This window comes from Oryctolagus cuniculus, chromosome 15, assembly GCF_051225735.1.
Source record: "Oryctolagus cuniculus isolate XC-2025 breed Fujian yellow rabbit chromosome 15, ASM5122573v1, whole genome shotgun sequence".
Classification (NCBI taxonomy): domain Eukaryota; kingdom Metazoa; phylum Chordata; class Mammalia; order Lagomorpha; family Leporidae; genus Oryctolagus; species Oryctolagus cuniculus.
The window spans coordinates 85,693,853-85,707,922 of NC_142881.1; the positions used below are offsets into that span (position 1 = coordinate 85,693,853).

Genomic DNA, 14,070 nt, shown 5'->3' on the forward strand with positions numbered 1-14,070 from the left:
CAGACGCAGGCCCGCAGACAGAGTCTGTTAGCCTGGTGCATTGGGGACTGTTTTTTTTTTTTTTTTTTCCACCAGAAAAACAAACCATGTTTCCAAGTGAGCACTGTACGATTAAGTTGGAAGGAGCGAAGATCGATCGTATTCCACTTGACCTCTGCAGAGCTCACCCTGCTGAGGCCTTCCTCCTTGGGGAAGCTTCCACACGCGGATTTTCCCAGACACCTGCCCCCACCCCCAGCCCCGATCGCTTGCTCTCCTCTGAGCACGTCATCTGCTCTGGCCCTGGTGGCCTGGGTGCCCCCTGACCCCCAAGACCTGCCCGCATTTCCTCCCAGTGGAGCCAAGTTGACCACAAGTTGGGCTGGGGTACAGACTCAAGGCACGCAGAACCGGGGTGCCGCCGTGGAATGCTGGGAAACAAGGGAGGACCCTCTGAGAGGAAGACAGGGCAGCCCCACCTTCAGCTGGGCCAACAGGCAGCCCCGCAAGGGGCCAGGGTCCACCCTGCCAGCCAGGGTAAGGGTGGGAAGCAGGGGAGCTTCCTGGGGCCTCTGTCCGTGGGGATTTTGCACACAGTCAGACCTCCTCAGAGGACATTTCGCCTCCGGATCCTCACTCCCGACAGCTTACATCTCTGCTACACCCAGGGTGCTGCAGGCAGGGACCAGGAGCCGGAATGTCCCCCAGGAGCTCTGTGAGAAAGTCAGAAAGCCAGGTCCTATCTCAGCCTTGCCGAATCACTTTAACAGGCCCCAGGTAATCTATCCATGCCCTAAAGGTCCAGGAGGTGGGCATTTGGCCTGGTGATTAAGACGCCCATGTGCCAGTTAAGAGTGCCTGGGTTCGAGTCCCAGTTCCAGCTCCGAGCTCCAGCTTCCTGCTAATGAAGAGCCTGGGAGGTAGTGATAGTGTTCAGTTAACTGAGACTCTGCCACCCATATGGGAGACCCAGATTGAGCCCCAGCTCCCGGCTTTGGCCCAAGCCCAACCCCAACCACTGGGGACGTTGGAGGAGTGAACAGGAGATGGGGTAGCTCTCAATATTTATCTTTCTCTGACAAAATAAGTAATTGCATTTTTAATAAATTTAACAAATATTTTTACAAATTTTGCTTATTGTGTTTGAAAGGCAAAGTTACAGAGAAACACCAAGGGAGGGAGGGAAGAGAGAGAGAGAGAGAGAGGGAATCTTCTATCTGTTGGTTCACTCCCACATGATCACAAAAGCCAGGGCTGGGCCAGACTGAAGCCAGGAGCCAGGAACTTCAGCCGGGTCTCCCACGTAGGTAGCAGGGACCCAAGTGCTTGGGCCACCTTCCGCTGCTTTCCCAGGTGCATTAGCAGGGAGCTGGATCTGAAGCGGAGCAGCCGGGACTCGAACCAGTGCCCGTATGTGATGTCGGAGTCACAGAGGGCAGCTTCAGCCGCCCCATCACAATGCTGGCCCCTAATTTTAATGTTTAAATTGTGTTCATTCTGCTTCCTGGGCCAGAGAGCAACTTTGATGTGGGATGTATTGGAATTCTTCCTGTTTTTCAATCCAACTTACTTGAGCAAATCCAGGATATATACAGTGGGGTAATGAAGTCGTTTGCGAAGAAAAGTCTGGAGCCTCTTGGGGCCCCGGGGCTACAAACCTGTGCTTCCAGAACATTCTCCTCCTTGCTCTGTCTCCTGATTCCCCAAGCCTTCTCCCCTGACAGGAGGTATGGGTGAAGGGGGATCAGAGCACCCCACGCCAGCCTCACTGTGCACGGCTGTCCCGTCCACATGCACGCTGTGGACCGTTCCTGTGGCTTGGCTGTGAGATGCATTCTTGGCCCAGCCTAGGTCATATACATGCTTACCAGGGGCTGGGTGATGAGCAAGGCTGAGAACAGTCCTGAAAAGCCCATGAGTTCTTGGGCTCCTCAACGTGTGGGCCAACACATGCAATGATGCCTGAAAAACCTGAAGGTGCCCGGTGGCATTTTCTCTCCTGTAAGAATCAGCAGCTGACAAGCATGGCTTTTTCTCCTTCTCCCTGTAAGCTGAAGAGTCCTGGTGGTCTGACGGAGGCCCAGCCCTCTCCTCCATCATGGCTGCTTTAGTTGGGGCTGAGGGCCTGCATGGACAGGAGGAGTCCCCTCCGGACATCATCCACGCCTGTGCACCTGCTGCTTCCTTGGCCACCCAACCTGTGGCCCCGGCCAAAATTCCACCCCCAGTTGAGCATGTCTCCCCTGTGCCAGGGAGAAGCCACCGGCCTCTGAGCAGCACGGTCACACTCGTATTTGTTTCAATGTCACTGAAACATACAAGCGATTGCCCGTTTTGAAAATCACTCCTATAGAGTTGCCTTCTAGTGAAAACAAGTAGACACTTTCCTAGTTTCTACACCAGCGCTGTTTTCCTCTGTCTACCTTTGGACAAATCAGTTCATGGTTTGTGATGTGTGCGATGCAGAATGGATGGGTAGACCCATTTTTGAAACTCACTCTGGCAAGAATGTCAAGATTTGCCATCACAGACAGGCACAAGCACCCGGCATGAATCACGCGTCGCTTCCAACTGAGAGCAGCAGGGGCAGTTTTCTCTGGGAGGCGCCAGGGGGACAATGTGAAGATGGTGTCCCTGGCGCCCGCATCTCTGGAGAGCCTCCTCTTCGGCAGGTCCCTCGCTTGCTGTGGATTTCTGCAGCTGCGACCAGAACTCAGAGGCCGAGCTGAATCTGTAGTAACGATTGATTGGGTGGACTCCGCCAGCGGCGCTTAAGTGCAGGAGCACTGTCTAGAGGGTGAGGTCATTGCCATACATGATGACTCTGCGCGCTCACTGAATTGAAGAGGGTGGATTTGGGGATCTGCGTGCCCCTCCGCCACCTCCTACCCCATGCCTCCTTCCCATCGCGCCCACTTTGTGTGTCCCTCCCTCCTCCTCTCTTAGTACCCCCAGGGCAGCCCCGGCCCATTTAGCCCCTTATGCAAATTAGGAAGTCACTCCCCCCCCACCCCACCATCCAGCCTCCAGATGCCGTAAAGCCGTCTGCTGGAACTTTGCCACAATAAGATGAACATACATGATGACGGCGACATGGACACATGTCCGTGTCAGGACAGACAGGCTCCCCGCCCAAAGGGGAAGTCCAGCGGCTTCTCCCCACTTGGTCTTTCTTGCTGCAAAGCTGCAAGGTGTGTTCACCACCTTTGAGGCCTGGCAGAGGAAGGGAGGGAGGGAGGAAGACGCAGGTGTGGGCGGGACAGTGTGGACTTCGGCTTTGTAGGGGCAGTCCCGTTCCTGCTTCTGGGAAATCCTCCCGTGCTTGCATCTGGATCGTTCTCAATAACCCCAGGTGGGGCTCAGAAGCTGCTGTGGTCTCTGGGAGTGTTCCCACAGGACTGAGTCTTCGTGGACGAATATTCGCATTTGAAAGCTCCGAGGAGTCTTCAACAATTTTATGGAAAATGTACACCGTGGAAAAACTATGCGAGCATTTCAAACATCTGTGACCCCGTTTCGACTTAGCTTTTCCTCCCGCTTTTCCTCTCCCACAGACTTTTCGACGTCCCTTCATACTGTACCGAGAGCTTTTGACAGTATCCCACGTTGCATTTGGAAAATGCAGTGTGGCCTGAGCACGCATGCCAACACCAAGCACGTGTGCAGCGAATCTGGCCATAGTCATTATCTCCAAGAACCACGGGAGAGACGGAGTCATCTTCACACAACACGGAGGCTGTCAGGGGACCAGAAACTCAGGGTCGCACGGCTACAGAGCGGGGTACAATGCACACACCTTAGCTGTGTTTAAAATAGATAATTTATCGTATATACATGGTCCATTACATAGCCAAACGATTTCTATAGTGTGCAGTAAAAAAGCCACCCAGAGTATACCACACATCCAGGAATGTCCGTAATGAAGAGCTGACCCAGTACCTCCTCCTGAATGGATCTGCCTTCAGCGGGTCCCGGATGCCAGCATGTCGCACAGGTCCACAGCTTGTGGCTCCTGTCTGCCACCCTAACTCACTTGCATTCACACGCCGAGATGGGCAAGGCATGTATGTGGCCAGAGGAGGGTCTCCAGGGTGACCTTGCCCTTGCTATGCCCCGACCCCAAGGGGAACCTAGCCAAAGCCTCTGCCTTCCCAGGCGTGGGCTTCCAAAGAGTGTGGACGGAGCTTGAGACATTGGGACATTGGGGAGTGGCCGCTTGCTCCAGGGTGTCCACTGGGGGCAAAGCTCTCCGCCCCTCTAGAGAAGCGGGGAGCAAGACCCCCTAAGGGGAGTTTATCTATCAGGGCAGGTGCACCCGGCTGCAGGAGCTGAGCCCTTTAGAATGTTGCTGTTCCTGGCCTGCGGCCTCAGGGAATCGTGGGTGGGGGGGTGCGTACCAGTGGGCTCTCGTGGGCCTGACCTTCGGAAACCAACGGCTCCCTCTCTCTCCATCTCTCACCCTTTGGCCTATAATACACGGCTCCAGCTATGTACTCGGAACTTCACATCACAGGGCCAGGACGACTGGCAGGTTAACACTGACATCTTACAAACATTTTTAAACACGGAAACCCAGGAAAGAGGAGAGAAAGAGAGAGGACAGGGTTTGGCTCAGCAGAAAATCTCGTGGGAGGCCCGCAGGGCTGGAGTCCTGGTTCCTCAGCACTCAGGCCCAGGAGCTGCTGGCCCAGGCCACGGGCTGTGGTCCCTGTTCTTTTGGGGAGGGCAGCCCCGTACCTCTTTGAAGGCACCAGCAAGGGCCGTTGGAATGAGGGGGAGGGGGTCCCGCCACACTCAGAAGGCACAAGTGAAAATACAAAAATAAGGACTCTGTGTCCAAGGTCTCATAAATAACTGGGCAGCAGGTGCGGGAAGACAACTGCGGAAGAGACGGCGCCGTTACAGCCTGTTCTCCTCGAAGAGGATCTGCGCGTAGACGGTGCTGCTGGGGACGCCTTTGGCAGCCTGGTGGGGCTTGGAAAGCTCCAGCTCGGCGTAGGTCAAGCTCTCCTCGGCGATCTTGGGCTGTGAAAGGACAAAGCAGAGTTCTAGGTGACCCCGCGGAGTTCTGTGTCACATGCTCATTCATCCAGCATGCGTTGTCTCTCTGAGAGAGAGAGAGAGAGGGAGAGAGAGGCGAGGGGCGGGGCGGGGCGGGGCGGGGCAAGGAGAGGAGAGGAGAGGAGAGGAGAGGAGAGGAGAGGAGAGGAGAGGAGAGGAGAGGAGAGGAGAGGAGAGGAGAGGAGAGGAGAGGAGAGGAGAGGAGAGAGCCTCCAGCCACCAGTTCACACCCCAAACGCCTACAAGAGCTGGTTGAGGCCAGGCTAAAGCCAAAAGCCCAGGACTCAATCCAAGTCTCCCAAGAGGGTGGCAGGGACCCCATTATTTGAGACACCACTGCTGCCTCCTAGAGACATCATTAGCAGGAGGCTGCAATGCGAAGTGGAGCTGAGACTCAGACCCAGGCACTCCGATGTGAGATGTGGGCATCCCCACCCTGTGACTTAACCACCACCACCCCCACCCCCCGGCATGCACGCATTTTCATGGCATTTGGGAGACTTGCAGAGGAACAGGTGGACTAAAACAATTTAAGGGACATATAACACCCAGTAATGTAACTACTAAGAGCGATCTCTTGTCTTATACAGAACACTGCCCTGCAAAGAGAAACCAAGTTTCATTTCTTCAGTCCTCTGGTTCACTCCCCAAAGGGCTGGCAACAGCTAGGGCAGGGCCAAGCTGAAGCCAGGAGCCAGGAACTCCATCCTGGTCTCCCACTTGGGTGGCAGGGACCCAAGAACTTTCCCAGGTGCATTAGTAAGGAGCTGAATTGGAAACGGAACAGCCGGTACTCCAACCAGCACCCTGATATGGGATGCCAGCATTGCAGGTGGCGGCTTAACCATCTGCACCACAACACCAGCTCCGGCATGCAACTTGTCTTGCAAGTTGACGAAGAACATTCACGAGACTGGTTAAATGTGAGACCACTGAAAACAGTCTCCAACCAAAAGGAAAACATAGATGTGAAGACAGACACACACAAAAAAAAACTCTAAAAATTAATACTCGAAGCGCTTGGGCCCCTGTTCCCATGTGGGAGACCTGGAAGAAGCTCCTGGCTCCTGGCCTCAGATTAGCACAGCTCCAGCTGTTGCAGCCATTTGGAGAATGAACCAGCAGATGGAAGACCTTTCTCTCTCTCTCCCTCTCACTGTCTGTAACTCTACCTCTCAAATAAATAAAGAAAAATATTTTTAAAAAAAATCAGGATGAAATAGGCTGAGCATCCAACACAAGGGAGAACAGGAGCCAAATCGATGTAAGGAAATCCCAAGCAAGGAACCAATAAAAACAAAACCAGACTGCATAACTCAGAAAACAGAAAAAGTAAAGTATCTAAAAGTCGGTGCTTCGAAAATGCCACCAACACAAATAAACTAAAAAATACATTAAGATAAAAAGAAGCAATGCACAAATAAATTATATAGGAAGTAGGAAAGTAGATACAGTGCAAATGAAAGAAGTTAAAAAAAATAAGATGACTTTCTTGACCTTGTTGGGAACTTTTAGAAATGGTAGTGTCCCGGAAAAACATAAATTATAGGCTGGCGCCTCGGCTCACTAGGCTAATCCTCCGCCTGCGGCGCTGGCACACCGGGTTCTAGTCCCAGTTGGGGTGCCGGATTCTGTCCCGGTTGCCCCTCTTCCAGGCCAGCTCTCTGCTATGGCCAGGGAGTGCAGTGGAGGATGGCCCAAGTACTTGGGCCCTGCACCCCATGGGAGACCAGGAGAAGCACCTGGCTCCTGCCATCGGATCAGCGTGGTGCGCCGGCCGAAGCGCGCCTGCCGCGGTGGCCATTGGAGGGTGAACCAACGGCAAAGGAAGACCTTTCTCTCTGTCTTTCTCTCTCACTGTCCACTCTGCCTGTCAAAAAAAGAAAAGAAAAGAAAAATATAAATTATAAACATTAACACCAGGAAATTGGAAAGCACTTTTACAACCAAGAAAAGAAAAAAAAAAAAAAAACACAGAGACAGCAAGAAAACATGCCAGCCGTGTGGGAAACCTCGATCAAGTTCCCAGCTCCCACATCTGTCTTCCCAGTCCCTTAGCTCCTCGCTGTCATGCACCACCCAGACCGCGAATAGCAAAGTGCTATTTAGCATCACGGCCAACGCCTACTGGGAGAAGTGTTCGACAAAGCATTTTCACAATGAATAGGTAGATAAAATAATTAATTCAGTTAATTAATTTTTCAAAGGTTGCCAAAACAGATTCCCTTACATATTCACGGTGGATGTATTTCTTGGGATAAACACAACACCGGAAATGCTCCAGTGGACACTGGAAGGAGACCAGGACTTCACCACGGAGTCCCTGGGGCAATCTCTGTGAACCCTGTGTGATGTACCGTCCTTGTGTAGACATGGATGTGTCCACGCATGTGAGTGGACATGTGAACAGGTGCTTTACATACAGAGAAACTCCTGGGGACCCTGGGATCCCATCTAGAACAGATAATCGATTAACCACAGCCCCCTCTAGGGAAGCAAATGGGCTGTCTGGAGAGACACTCACTATGGTGTTGCTGTGTCGGCGCCTCTTGGATTTTGTAGCCGGCACGTGTATTTCTACAATACGATTATTAACTTTTTAAAAAGATTTATTTCTTTATTTGAAAGTCAGAGTTACACAGAGAGAGAAGAGGCAGAGAGAGAGAGAGAGAGAGAGAGAGACAGAGAGGTCTTCCTTCTTCCAGTTCACTCCCCAATTGGCCGCAACGACCAGAGCTGAGCCAATCCAAAGCCAGGAGCCAGAAACCTCTTCCGGGTCTCCCACGTGGGTGCAGGGGCCCGAGCACTTGGGCCGTCTTCCACTGCTTTCCCAGGCCACAGCAGAGAGATGGATCAGAAGTGGAGCAGCCGGGACTCGAACCAGCGCCCATATAGGATGCCGGCACTGCAGGTAGCGGCTTTACCCACCACACCACAGCACTGGCCCCACTTATTAATTTTAATTTTTAATTTAAAAACCAAAAGTTGGTCATTAACTCACAGTCGCAGCCTCCCACTCATTTATAGGCAGCGCAGCTTTCGATCAAGCCGTAGGTTAACGTTAGGGTTTTTGAGTGATTGTTGGTGATAGGTTTTGTTGTTGCTGTTGATTTTTTTTTTTTTTTTTTTTTTGACAGGCAGAGCGAACAGTGAGAGAGAGAGAAACAGAGAGAAAGGTCTTCCTTTGCCGTTGGTATCACCCTCCAATGGCCGCCGCGGCCGGCGCACTGTGGGCCGGCGCACCGCGCTGATCCGATGGCAGGAGCCAGGTGCTTCTCCTGGTCTCCCATGGGGTGCAGGGTCCAAGCACTTGGGCCATCCTCCACTGCACTCCCTGGCCACAGCAGAGAGCTGCCTGGAAGAGGGGCAAACAGGACAGAATCCAGCGCCCCGACCGGGACTAGAACCCGGTGTGCCGGCGCCGCTAGGTGGAGGATTAGCCTAGTGAGCCGCAGCGCCGGCTGTTGTTGATTTTTGCTTCTCTTCTTTTAATGTTGTGCCTATATCTCAGTCATCTCGTGGAAATTCTCATGGAAACTGCGGACAAGTAAACCACCCCCATTTGATGAATATCTCTTTAAAAGAATGCAAAAGCAAAACACCTGTTTTCTTTCGAGAGGAAGAAGCTTAATAAGGCTGGGAGGCAGGAGGCGAGTGGAGCCTGTGAATTCCTCCACTCCAGCACCTTCCTGCAGGAGGTGACAGGCGGGCGACCTTCCCGGACTCCCGTCCCCTTCTCAATCGCAGAGCTAAGGGACTTGGCGGGGATGAGCGCCTCTGTTTGTGCCCTCACACCCAACGTCTCTACATGGCTTCCTGGTTGGCCATGTCCTAGCCACCAACAAAAACCCTGTTTGCATTCTTGCCTTTAGGTTTAATGACATTTCGCATTATAATGATTCCATTTAGAAATGCCATGTGTCCTCAAAGAAACGCTCAAAACCCAACTCATGTAAATTTTAGAACCCGGATTCATGAAATCGTATTGTCCAGGCGTTTTATTATGTTACCTTGCGATTGCATTGTTTTCTACTGTAGATTATCTGTTTATTCTTAAGTTATTTCATTACGTTTGGATATGAAAAATAACACCAGCTTTCTCAACACAGGTCACCAGGCTGGCGTGGCTGATGTGTTGTTTTCATACATTTTTATGATGTTCCTATGGTAAACATAATTGAATAAAGCCCAAGCACACTAAATAAATAATTGCATCTAGGAAAGCAATAAAAACAAATAAAATTAGTACTTTCATAAGTGGGAAAGGTACTTCAATTACTGCTACAAGCAACAGCCCACAATAAAATGTGTAGAATCATTTCCCTTATGCATATTTCTGGAATATAATAATTCGATTGAAGATATGAGGCGGCACACAGGAGGGAGGCCCACGGTTGCGAAGTGTATACAGTTTCCAAGAGGAGACACGGAGCTGCAGTCCCTGGCATCTCTAAAAACCCCATTGTTTTCCTGGCAGGCGCGCTTGGCCAGCACCGTCAGCCATGTGTTTAATTACAGTCTCCAGCTTGTTTAACTGGAAATAAAATTCCTAACGGCCCATGAAAGGGGGCAAGGGTCTACTCCATCCAGCTCTCACCGAGTACCTTCTTTGCGCTGGCATTTCGCTAGAAGGCTTGGGTGCGTCAGAGGAGGAGGAGCGGCTTTGCGCACATGCTGGCATATCAGTAGGACAAGGCAGGGCTGGGACACTGGTAGGAAACCAGAGACAGAAGGAAAATCTGCTAGTTAAAGTAGCTGATTGCAAAGGGACAGAGCCAGGTTGAGTGCAGTGGGACAGAGGGACCCTCTGCAGGGTGCCACCTTTTATTCGGGTGCTGCAACTTCATTGCAGTCTTGACTGGACAAACCCAGCTTAGGATTTAGCTTTAAAAAAGTTACTGCTGGCGCCTGTGGCAATTTGGAACTTGAGAGGGTGGCAGGTGGGCCCTGCAGATGATTCAGGGAGCCCCTGTTAGTTTCCAGTGCCAAAATGACCCTCACCAAGTCCCCACCCTACTCTTCCATTTTACAGATTTATGTGTTTATTTGAAAGGCAGGGTAACAGAGAGGGAGGAACAGAGAGAGGAAGAGATCTTTCATCCCCTGGTTCACTCCCTAAATGGCCACAACAGTCAGGACTGGGTCAGGCCAAAGCCAAGAGTCTGGAATTTCATCCAGGTCTTCTACGTGGGTGGCAGGGCCCCAAGCACTTGGCCCATCTTCTTCTGCTTCCCCAGGTGCATTAGCAGGGAGCTGGATCTGAAGTGGAGCAGGGCTGGTGCCACGGCTCAATAGGCTAATCCTCCACCTTGCGGCACCAGCACACCGGGTTCGAGTCCCGGTCAGGGTGCGCCAGCCATGGCGGCCATTGGAGGGTGAACCAACGGCAAAAAGGAAGACCTTTCTCTCTGTCTCTCTCTCCCTCTATCCACTCTGCCTGTCAAAAAAAAAAAAAAAAAAAAGTGGAGCAACCAGGATTCGAACCAGTGTCATACAGGATGCTGGCATCGCAGGTAGGGGCTTAACCTGTGTGCCACAGTGCAGGCCCTCCCATCCTACTCTTCAGGGTGACGGAAGGCTAGCAGGGTCGGCTGGAGTCAAGAGAGCTCCCAATGTCTGCACCTTTGCATCCACAGATTCAACCAGCAGGGGATTGGAACCTTTCAAAACAGAAGCCGCATCAATTACAGACGTTTTGCCTGTGGTCATTCCCTGAACAACACACAGCACTTACATTGCATTAGGTATTCTAAGTCTTCTAGAGATGATCTGTAGTTTGATTTATACAGGAGGGTGAGTGCATAGGCAAATAGTGCACTGGTGTTTTTTTTTTTTGTTTGTTTGTTTGTTTGTTTGTTTTTGAGATTGATTTATTTATTTGAAAGCCAAAGTTACACAGAGAGAGAAGGAAAGGCAGTTAACTCCCCAACTGGCTGCAACAGCTGGAGCTGTGCCAATCCGAAGCCAGGAGCCAGGAGCTTCTTCCAGGTCTCTCACGTGGATGCAGGGGCCCAAGGACTTGGGCCATCTTCCACTGCTTTCCCAGGCCATAGCAGAGAGCTGGATCGGAAGTGGAGGAATCAGGACTCGAACCGGTGCCTATGTGGGATGCTGACACTGTAGGCGGTGGCTTTACCCACTGCACCACAGCGCCGGCCCCGGCACTGTTTTACATAAGGCACAGGAGCATCTGTGGATTTGGGGTGTCCCTGGGGGTCCTGGAACCCACACCCTAGGAAACCAAAGACCTACAGGGCATCAGCGCTCAGAGCACAGACTCCAATAAGGAACGCCCTCGGCACAGCTCCAGTGGGTGCAGAGAGGGGGCTGCGACAGCGGGATTCCCAGCCCTGATTCTCCGCTTCAGCTTCACGGCCGCATGGGGTTGTATTCGTTGCACCCACTGCTGGGAAGTCCCAGCAGGCCCGTTAGGAAGTCACAGAGCGTTCTCGTGTGGGGAGAAGCGGCTGAGTCCGGTGCTCTGAGAGGGGAGCGCCATCTTAACCTGCAGGCCAAACTCCCACACAAAGGGCACTTTTTTGGTAACCTACAGAAAGATGCCACAGGTACTGGCAGTGGCCCTGTCTTGTGCCCACATATCTTAACTCCAAATGCAAATCTGTTTACAAGGTGAAGTGGAATAGGCCAGGGCGGGGGTGGGGAGGTGTGGGGATTTGCACTCTCGGGGCTGAATGGAAGTGGCCGCCTGGTGGCAGGCGATGCGCCTGGGCTCTGGGTGGCTCTCAGCACTGCCTGCTGCCCTCACACAGGAGAAGGAACCAGTGTTGTGACATTACTGGTTAAGCTGCCACCTGCAAGGCCGGCATCCCATATCGGGGGCCAGTTGGAGGTCCACCTGCTCCACTTCCGATCCAGCTCTCTGCTAGTGTGCCTGGAAAAGCAGTGGAAGATGGTCCCAGTACATGGGCCCTGCACCCATGTGGGAGACTAGGAAGCAGCTCCTGGCTCCTGGCTTTAGCCTGGCCCAGCCTAGGCTGTTGCAGCCCTCTGGGGAGTGAACCAGCGATGGCAGTTCTCTCTCCCTCTCTCTCTTTCTTTTTATCTCTGCCTTTCAAACAAATAAATAAATCTTAAAAAAAAGAAACTGTCAAACTATGGGGTAAGGGTGTGTCATTTGGCCTCCCACTCACAAAGCGTGGAAGTTTCCATTGTTCAGCCTTCTTGTCGGTGCTTGGTTTCTCTTTGAGCTGTTCTAGCAGGTGTCAGTGGCACTTCGACCTTCAGGAACTCCCCAGTCCTAGACTTGAACTTTTTGTTTTTAAACTCACTTGAGAGACAGACCCATGGAGAGGCCCCATCTGCTGGGGTCACTCCCCAAATACCCACAATGGACAGGACTGGGCTGAGCTAAATACAAAGTAGGAACTTAATCTAGATTTCCTGTGTGAGTGACAGGGACACAACCACCTGAGCCAGGCCTCCCAGGGTCTGCACTGGCGGGAAAGTGCAGTAGGATCCAAGGCTGGGAATCGAACCCAGGCAGTGGGACACGGGACTCAGGCAGCTTAACTGCTGGACTGGGGTGGGGGGAGGGGCATCTTTTTTCTCTGCCAAGGACGTTTGGAGATTTATAGCATCACTCGCAGGCCATGCAAAAATATCAACTTAAAAATCAGCCTGCTGTAGATTTTCTGAATTTTGAGTCCTGCCTGTAGCTGCCTTGGCATGGGACCAGATCGGATGATTTTATGGGCCCTTGAACGGCCCGTAGGCTGCATTCTCCCCACCTCTGTGCTAGGCCAAACATTCGCCCCCTAGGCTCAAACTTGAGCGCTGGTGGACGACTGCTGAGCCAGATTAAATTCTCACATAAGCACCACTTCTCCTGAGAAAAAAAAATCAGCAAAGAACCATCACAGATCCGTGATGCGCATGCGGACTCCAGGTGTAGAAAGTGAGTGTGAGGGTTTGGAGCTGGAGTCGGCTGCCCATCATCCCTCGCCCCTCTCTTCTACCCAGACGCCTCCACGCTGGGTCTCTCGCCAAGAATGCAGACATTTCTTTCCACCTGCTTTGAGAGGGATGATCATGGAAACCACAGTGACTAGGGAAGCCAGCCCCAAGGAGGCGGGAGATTGTGCCTCTCTTTGGAACACACCAAGACTGCTGAGCTCCCCGTGGGTCGTTTTGCGTGTTACATCTTGTAGGTGCACTCCCGGGATTCAAGCTGACCGCTCATGCTCCTGCTGGAAGGGAGAGACTTCACACTCCGTTCCGCAGACGCCTGCGAAACAAGAGGATCTCACACGGGGATAGCAGGTGGATGCGCAAGTCGCAAGAAGTGGCAGCAATGAAAGAAAAACGCACTTGCAGTCAGTGCAAGTTCTCCAGCGCCGATAGTTCAGTTGGGTCAAACCATCAGCATAGCAACAGATCAATGACCTGGGACAAGGGACGTTCAGACTACGACACCTTAGAGTTAAAGACAAAACACAACCTGACTGCAGTTCTCTAGAGCTACACTGTCAAGAATCGACTTGCCCAAGGGGGAACTGCAAATCCCCAGGGGCAGACTCACTCCTCTCCCTTCCAGATAAGTGCTCATTTTTTATTCAACAGAGGAGTAACTGGTAAAACAAACTCTTCCCCTCACAACAGCCACTGCACGTGGAGCTGCGGCCACCGAGGAGGCTGGGCTGTGCGTTCAGTAAGCAGTGTTCAATACAGCATCCTCAGTGAGTCTCGGTAAAGTCCCAACCCAGGAATGAGAAGCATGCCGTGGCCCCTACTGGTGCTGTTTACAACCAACATGCCTTGCATATGAACTTGACTTAATATTGAGCTCCATGGGTTGGCCAACTGGAATTCCTATTTATATTTGAGCTTATTATGAAGAAACAATGTACAGTTCTCTGGTGTTATGCTAAATAAAAATTAATACTGGGGCTGGCACTGTGGTGTAATGGGTTAAGTTGCCTCCTGTGACACTAGCATTCTATATGGGTGCTGGTTCAAGTCCCGGCTGCTCCACTTCTAATCCAACTCCCTTCTAAGGCATCTGGGAAAGCA

The 14,070-nt window shown here is 52.0% G+C and overlaps 1 protein-coding gene across 1 annotated transcript in view; it reads right to left on the minus strand.

Annotated features, from left to right (window-relative positions):
- Positions 1-3,781: 3,781 nt before the first annotated feature.
- The window catches only part of VSTM4 (V-set and transmembrane domain containing 4), an 86,729-nt gene continuing 76,440 nt past the window's right edge, over positions 3,782-14,070 (minus strand). Inside the window, exon 8 of the mRNA XM_051837553.3 lies at positions 3,782-5,004. Within this exon, the coding sequence (XP_051693513.3) occupies positions 4,879-5,004 (126 nt within the window). The 3' untranslated portion in view covers positions 3,782-4,878. The remainder of the gene's footprint in view (positions 5,005-14,070) is intronic.